The following is an 8,237-nucleotide window of genomic DNA, read 5'->3' on the forward strand; positions in this document are numbered from 1 at the left end:
CTCTTGTATTCCTTGTGAGAGCCTAGAGGCCTCGACATCACACTTTTTGCTTTACGAGAGTGGGGTAGGTCCTTAGATCCCTTCACATCAACTTTTTTTTTTATACAAGGATTTTTGTCAAGGTGAACAAGTTCTAGGTTGAAGCGAACCCGTCTTTTCCCGAACGCTTGTGAGAGGCCTCGACACCACACTTTTCTCTTTACGAGAGTGGGGTAGGTCCTTAAGTCCCTTCACATCAACAATTGTTTTTTTTTATTACAAAGAGTGGGTTTCTAGGTGAAATGTGGTGCCAGGTGGTGTGCGTGAACACATTTCGCCATCTTTTTTTTAAAACGCGCTTTGACTGCGTCAATGATTTATCTGTGTGATGCGTGCGTGTCTGCGATTACAATGGCGGTCTGGCTATGAGAGAGAGAGAGAGAGCATGCATGATTCATCTTTGGCAAATTGATGCAGAGAGCTGACATCGATTCATCATAATTACCCAGATGTTATCTGTGTCAGAGAGAGAGATCATGATTTTCACCTCTGATTACATAAATTTTCGATGACGATGGCGAATTTTCTGTTCTTCAGCTGTGATATAGAGAGATATCGTGATTCATCTGTGATTATTTACGCCTGTGATGACATGGGGGATTGATTATTCTTCAGCTGTGATACAGAGAGACATCACGACTCATCTCTCTTTTAGCTGTGATATAGAGAGATATCGTGATTCATCTGTGATTATGTACGCCTGTGATGACATGGGGGATTGATTATTCTTCAGCTGTGATACAGAGAGACATCACGACTCATCTCTCTTTTAGCTGTGATGGAGAGAGATTGCGATGCATCTGTGATGGCACATGTCTGTGATGGACTGTTGGATTGACGGTTCTTCAGCTGTGATGCAGAGGTATGTGAAATTTCATCTGTGATCATAAGTATCTGTGTCAATGGTGGATTGACTATTTTTTCAGCTGTGGCTCAGAGGGATATCAAAATTCATTTGTGATTATATACATCTGTACTGTGCCGGTGGTGGATTGACTGTTCTTCAGCTGTGATGCAAAGACGTGTGATCATATATCTATGATGACAATGGCGGATGAATTTGGTTCTCTGAACTTCTGGCCCTCCTCCACAAGCAGGCGCCTTGCATCTCTGGCTCTCAAGTCTAGTAATGTGAGCCCCAGTAAGAGTCACATGGCACACTCCCTCCTCTCCCCTTTCGCAGCTCATCTCCATGAGCTTGCTGCGCTTGTCAAAGAGATGGAACGGGAGCTTGAGATCCGTGGAACGATCCTTGCTGCCTCCAGCACCAGCAAGATGGACAGACACTTGCAGGATGCAGAACAGCTTGTGGAAGAGTACTCCAACCATTGCCCCATGTACCTGCTCATGTGCTGCCCCGACCTCTGGCTTCGATTACAGCACTGTTATGGCAACTTCAATGAAGCTATTGAATCCTTTCTTGATGATACTGCATGGTCCAGCTCTCTCCAGCGCCGCCTCGCTGATGAGAAACAGGCACTAAATGAATGTCGCTCCATCAAGCTCGCAGCGAAGGAACAAAGCCTGCACGATCTCCTGGAGCATGATGCACTTGACTCCATTGCTACAGATGCTGTCTTGGCTTCCAAGCTTGCGAAACAAGTTGCAGAGTGCTTGGGCTTTACTTCTCTTGTCAGCGAGGGCTTTGCCAATGAGGTTGCTAGACTAAAGGAGGAGAAGGTTTCTGCAGAGATGAGAAGAGGAAAGGCACACGCTTTGTATGTGGAACAGTTGATTGTTTTGCTAGAGAAGGCAATTGCAGCAGCAAAGACAGAGACCACAATCAGAGTACCGGAGTTGATGGCCATGCCTTCTTCCCATCATGGAAGAAGAGACACCTTGATTCTTCCCTTAAAGTCTTTCATCTGCTCCATTACACAGGACGTTATGCGAGACCCAGTGCAAATTGCATCCGGGCAGACATATGAACGCAAGGCCATTGAGCGATGGTTTGCAAAAGGCCACACAAGATGCCCAACAGGTGTTCCGTTTGGAAATCTCAATATGAAAGCCTTCCATGCATCAAAATTGGTGTCCAAAATCCTCCTCCACCACATTGGCTGCGTCTCGTAACCTCAGATGGCTTTGGGAACCTGATAGACCTTATCCTGCTAGTAGTCTGTGGGTTTTTGCCTCCATTGTGTGATTACAATGCATGCGCCTTGATGGTGGCTGAAAAGAATATGCCTAAGAGTTTTTGGTCTGAGCCTGTTCATACTGCTGTTTATATTATGAACAGAACTCCCACAGCTGCAGTTCATGGTATGACTCCTAAAGAATGCTTTACCGGCAAGAAGCCTGATGTATCGCACTTGAAGATATTTGGATGTGTTGCATACGTTCATGTGCCAGATGAGCTACGGAAGAAACTCGATCCAAAGGCAGAAAAATGTGTTTTTATTGGATAGTCTTTAGAGCAGAAATGGTATCGTTGTTATAACCCTGTCACATGTAAGTTCAGAGTGAGCACGAATGTCATCTTTGATGAAATGAGCAGTTGGTATGCATCTAGTGGTGATGCATTGGATGATGATGATGATCATGACCCTCATGTGCAGGCTGAAAAGCAAGAATCATGGACTCTTAGTCAACTAGAGGCATCATCTGGTAGTCCTTGGTCTAGGAGACTAAGGAGTAGCTCTACATATTCAGGCGTATCTAGTAGCACTACAGGTAAAGACAAAGGAAATAATAAAGTGTCAGATGGAATTGATGCAGTTTTTGATGGAGACTCCAGTGGCTCAAAGAGCTTGGATGATAAGCTTGGCATTCCTTCAGTGAGGACTCCAAGTGTGCAGAGAGCACATGTCAATGCAAAGACTCCATTGAGTGATCCAGTGGTACGCAAGTCTAGTAGGGTGAGGTATCCTATTAACAGATTTGGTTTTGAAGGTTATGCAGCTCACCATTATGTTTATATGGTGAAAGTGATTGAGGATATTGAGCCCACATGTTTTGAGGAGGCTGTTGGTCATGCTCATTGGGATGTAGAATGGATGAGGAGATGGTTGCATTAGAGGCCAATAAGACTTGGGATCTAGTATCATTGCCGAAGGGCAAGAAAGCTATTGGATGTAAGTGGGTTTATAAGATTAAGCACAATGCAGATGGTTCTATTAGTAGGTACAAAGCTAGGCTGGTTGCAAAAGGCTATGCCCAGACATATGGGATAGATTATGAAGAAACCTTCAGTCCAGTTGCTAGGATGGAAACTATCAGATATGTGATTGCTTTGGCAGCAACCAAAGGTTGGAGGTTGCAGAAAATGGATGTGAAGAATGTCTTTTTGCATGGTGATTTGCAAGAAGAAGTGTATATGGATAAGCCAGTAGGTTATGAAGATTTAGAGCATCCCATGTATGTGTGCAGGTTGAAGAAGGCACTCTCTATGGGCTCAAGCAAGCACCTAGAGCATGGTCTGACAAGATCAGAGAGTATCTTGTCAATATTGGCTTTTATGTTTCTGATGCTGATCACTCACTTTATGTGAGAAAGGGAGATGCAGGTTTGGTTATCATAGTTATCTATGTGAATGACTTGATTATTACAGGTGATAGTGATAGTGGGATTGTTGGAGTCAGGGACTTTTTGAAGAAGAAGTTTGAGATGAAGGATTTAGGTGAGCTAAGGTACTTCCTTGGTATTGAGGTGATCAGATGTGATGATAGTATATGGCTGTCCCAAAGACAGTATGGCTTGGATATGTTGTCCAAGTATGATATGACAGCATGCAAACCACTTTCAGTCCTGTTGGAGCAGAATGTAAAGTTGAGTGCCAATGTTGGGGATGAGATAGAAGACCCTACTATGTTTAAGAGGATAGTGAGCAGAATGTAAAGTTGAGTGCCGATGTTGGGGATGAGATAGAAGACCCTACTATGTTCAAGAGGATAGTGGGGAGTTTGATCTACATGATCATTACAAGGCCAGACTTGAGCTATGTTGTTTTGGTCTTGTGAGTCAGTTTATACAAGTACCTAAAAAGCCACATTTGGATGCAGTCAGACGCATATTGAGATATGTGAAGTCCACATTACGTTATGGACTTTTCTATGAGGCAGGTACAGATGTATAGGTGATTGGATATACAGAGATGCAGATTGGGCTGGTAGTATGTTTAATAGAAGATCTACGAGCGGATACATGTTCTCTCTTGGTAGTGGAGCAGTTACTTAGAGCAACAAAAAGCAATCTACAGTTGCTTTGTCAAGTACAGAGGCTGAGTATGGAGGTGCTGTTGTTGTAACATGTGAGGTAGTATGGCTGCAAAAGTTATTGGTTGATTTCGATGTGCAAGGGGGAAGGTCCAGTTGTCATTTATTGTGACAACATGAGCAGTATATAGTTGGCTACGAACCCTATGTTCAACACGCGAGGATAAAACATATTGAGGTACACTACCACTCTGTGAAAGAGAAGGTACTAGCAGGTGAGATTGACTTGGTGTATGTCAGCATAGAGGATTAGATAGCTGGCATCTTTATGAAGGCATTGGGTACAGAGAAGCTTCAAAAATTTTGAAGCTTACTTGGAGTTGCAGAGATGCAGTTGAGCTTGAGGAGAAATGTTGAGATGACAAGCTCAACACATGTGGACATTAATGATGGACCACCTGGTTAGATGGGTCCACACGTCTACACTTAGCACATCGGTGGTCATTATGACTCTCACATAGCCACTAACTCATTACTTATTATATTTAGGTTGTTACACCTATTTACAGCTGGCATTATGTTACACCTATTTAGGTTGTTACACCTATTCACATGGCACACTCCCTCCTCTCCCCTTTCGCAGCTCATCTCCATGAGCTTGCTGCGCTTGTCAAAGAGATGGAACGGGAGCTTGAGATCCGTGGAACGATCCTTGCTGCCTCCAGCACCAGCAAGATGGACAGACACTTGCAGGATGTAGAACAGCTTGTGGAAGAGTACTCCAACCATTGCCCCATGTACCTGCTCATGTGCTGCCCCGACCTCTGGCTTCGATTACAGCACTGTTATGGCAACTTCAATGAAGCTATTGAATCCTTTCTTGATGATACTCCATGGTCCAGCTCTCTCCAGCGCCGCCTCGCTGATGAGAAACAGGCACTAAATGAATGTCGCTCCATCAAGCTCGCAACGAAGGAATAAAGCCTGCACGATCTCCTGGAGCATGATGCACTTGACTCCATTGCTACAGATGCTGTCTTGGCTTCCAAGCTTGCGAAACAAGTTGTAGAGTGCTTGGGCTTTACTTCTCTTGTCAGCGAGGGCTTTGCCAATGAGGTTGCTAGACTAAAGGAGGAGAAGGTTTCTGCAGAGATGAGAAGCGGAAAGGCACACGCTTTGTATGTGGAACAGTTGATTGTTTTGCTAGAGAAGGCAATTGCAGCAGCAAAGACAGAGACCACAATCAGAGTACCGGAGTTGATGGCCATGCCTTCTTCCCATCATGGAAGAAGAGACACCTTGATTCTTCCCTTAAAGTCTTTCATCTGCTCCATTACACAGGACGTTATGCGAGACCCAGTGCAAATTGCATCCGGGCAGACATATGAACGCAAGGCCATTGAGCGATGGTTTGCAGAAGGCCACACAAGATACCCAACAGGTGTTCAGCTTGGAAATCTCAATATGAAAGCCTTCCATGCATCAAAATTGGTGTCCAAAATCCTCCTCCATCACATTGGCTGCGCCTCGTAACCTCAGATGGCTTTGGGAACCTGATAGACCTTATCCTGCTAGTAGTCTGTGGGTTTTTGCCTCCATTGTGTGATTACAATGCACGCGCCTTGATGGTGGCTGAAAAGAATATGCCTAAGAGTTTTTGGTCTGAGCCTGTTCATACTGCTGTTTATATTATGAACAGAACTCCCACAGCTGCAGTTCATGGTATGACTCCTAAAGAATGCTTTACCGGCAAGAAGCCTGATGTATCGCACTTGAAGATATTTGGATGTGTTGCATACGTTCATGTGCCAGATGAGCTACGGAAGAAACTCGATCCAAAGGCAGAAAAATGTGTTTTTATTCGATAGTCTTTAGAGCAGAAATGATATCGTTGTTATAACCCTCTCACATGTAAGTTCAGAGTGAGCAGGGATGTCATCTTTGATGAAATGAGCAGTTGGTATGCATCTAGTGGTGATGCATTGGATGATGATGATGATCATGACCCTCATGTGCAGGCTGAAAAGCAAGAATTATGGACTCTTAGTGAACTAGAGACATCATCTGGTAATCCTTGGTCTAGGAGACTAAGGAGTAGCTCTACATATTCAGGTGTATCTAGTAGCACTACAGGTAAAGACAAAGGAAATAATAAAGTGTCAGATGGAATTGGTGTAGTTTTTTATGGAGACTCCAGTGGCTCAAAGAGCTTGGATGATAAGCTTGGCATTCCTTCAGTGAGGACTCCAAGTGTGCAGAGAGCATATGTCAATGCAAAGACTCCATTGAGTGATCCAGTGGTACGCAAGTCTAGTAGGGTGAGGTACCATATTAACAGATTTGGTTTTGAAGGTTATGTAGCTCACCATTATGCTTATATGGTGAAAGTGATTGAGGATATTGAGCCCACATGTTTTGAGGAGGCTGTTGGTCATGCTCATTGGGATGTAGCATGGATGAGGAGATGGTTGCATTAGAGGCCAATAAGACTTGGGATCTAGTATCATTGCCGAAGGGCAAGAAAGCTATTGGATGTAAGTGGGTTTATAAGATTAAGCACAATGCAGATGGTTCTATTAGTAGGTATAAAGCTAGGCTGGTTGCAAAAGGCTATGCCCAGACATATGGGATAGATTATGAAGAAACCTTCAGTCCAGTTGCTAGGATGGAAACTATCAGATATGTGATTGCTTTGGCAGCAACTAAAGGTTGGAGGTTGCAGAAAATGGATGTGAAGAATGCATTTTTGCATGGTGATTTGTAAGAAGAAGTGTATATGGATAAGCCAGTAGGTTATGAAGATTTAGAGCATCCCATGTATGTGTGCAGGTTGAAGAATGCACTCTCTATGGGCTCAAGCAAGCACCTAGAGCATGGTCTGACAAGATCAGAGAGTATCTTGTCAATATTGGCTTTTATGTTTCTGATGCTGATCACTCACTTTATGTGAGAAAGGGAGATGCAGGTTTGGTTATCATAGTTATCTATGTGAATGACTTGATTATTACAAGTGATAGTGATAGTGGGATTGTTGGAGTCAGGGACTTTTTGAAGAAGAAGTTTGAGATGAAGGATTTAGGTGAGCTAAGGTACTTCCTTGGTATTGAGGTGATCAGATGTGATGATAGTATATGGCTGTCCCAAAGACAGTATGGCTTGGATATGTTGTCCAAGTATGGTATGACAGCATGCAAACCACTTTCAGTCCTGTTGGAGCAGAATGTAAAGTTGAGTGCCAATGTTGGGGATGAGATAGAAAACCCTACTATGTTTAAGAGGATAGTGAGCAGAATGTAAAGTTGAGTGCCGATGTTGGGGATGAGATAGAAGACCCTACTATGTTCAAGAGGATAGTGGGGAGTTTGATCTACATGATCATTACAAGGCCAGACTTGAGCTATGTTGTTTTGGTCTTGTGAGTCAGTTTATACAAGTACCTAAAAAGCCACATTTGGATGCAGTCAGACGCATATTGAGATATGTGAAGTCCACATTACGTTATGGACTTTTCTATGAGGCAGGTATAGATGTATAGGTGATTGGATATACAGAGATGCAGATTGGGCTGGTAGTATGTTTAATAGAAGATCTACGAGCGGATACATGTTCTCTCTTGGTAGTGGAGCAGTTACTTAGAGCAACAAAAAGCAATCTACAGTTGCTTTGTCAAGTACAGAGGCTGAGTATGGAGGTGCTGTTGTTGTAGCATGTGAGGTAGTATGGCTGCAAAAGTTATTAGTTGATTTCGATGTGCAAGGGAAAAGGTCCAGTTGTCATTTATTGTGACAACATGAGCAGTATATAGTTGGCTACGAACCCTGTGTTCCACACGCTAGGACAAAACATATTGAGGTACACTACCACTCTGTGAGAGAGAAGGTACTAGCAGGTGAGATTGACTTGGTGTATGTCAGCATAGAGGATTAGATAGCTGGCATCTTTATGAAGGCATTGGGTATAGAGAAGCTTCAAAAGTTTTGAAGCTTACTTGGAGTTGCAGAGATGCAGTTGAGCTTGAGGGGAAGTGTTGAGATGACAAGCTCA

The 8,237-nt window shown here is 43.5% G+C and overlaps 1 protein-coding gene across 3 annotated transcripts; it reads left to right on the plus strand.

The window, feature by feature from the left end:
* Window positions 1-296: 296 nt before the first annotated feature.
* On the plus strand, window positions 297-2,265 carry LOC148027697 (U-box domain-containing protein 15-like). 3 transcript variants are annotated; one of them, XM_087689393.1, is made up of 2 exons: window positions 297-901; window positions 1,047-2,265. In XM_087689393.1, the coding sequence occupies exons 1-2, from the start codon at window positions 852-854 to the stop codon at window positions 2,110-2,112; spliced, it is 1,116 nt and encodes a 371-aa protein (XP_087545519.1). In that variant the 5' UTR covers window positions 297-851; the 3' UTR covers window positions 2,113-2,265. The 3 variants fall into 3 exon arrangements, with proteins under 3 accessions (XP_087545519.1, XP_087545521.1, XP_087545520.1); XM_087689395.1 differs by having other exon boundaries at window positions 299-901; window positions 966-2,253; XM_087689394.1 differs by having other exon boundaries at window positions 299-901; window positions 977-2,252.
* Window positions 2,266-8,237: the final 5,972 nt, after the last annotated feature.

This window comes from Lygodium microphyllum, chromosome 12 (assembly GCF_053477565.2).
Source record: "Lygodium microphyllum isolate KBCC chromosome 12, Lygodium_microphyllum_v1.1.10, whole genome shotgun sequence".
Lineage (NCBI taxonomy): Eukaryota > Viridiplantae > Streptophyta > Polypodiopsida > Schizaeales > Lygodiaceae > Lygodium > Lygodium microphyllum.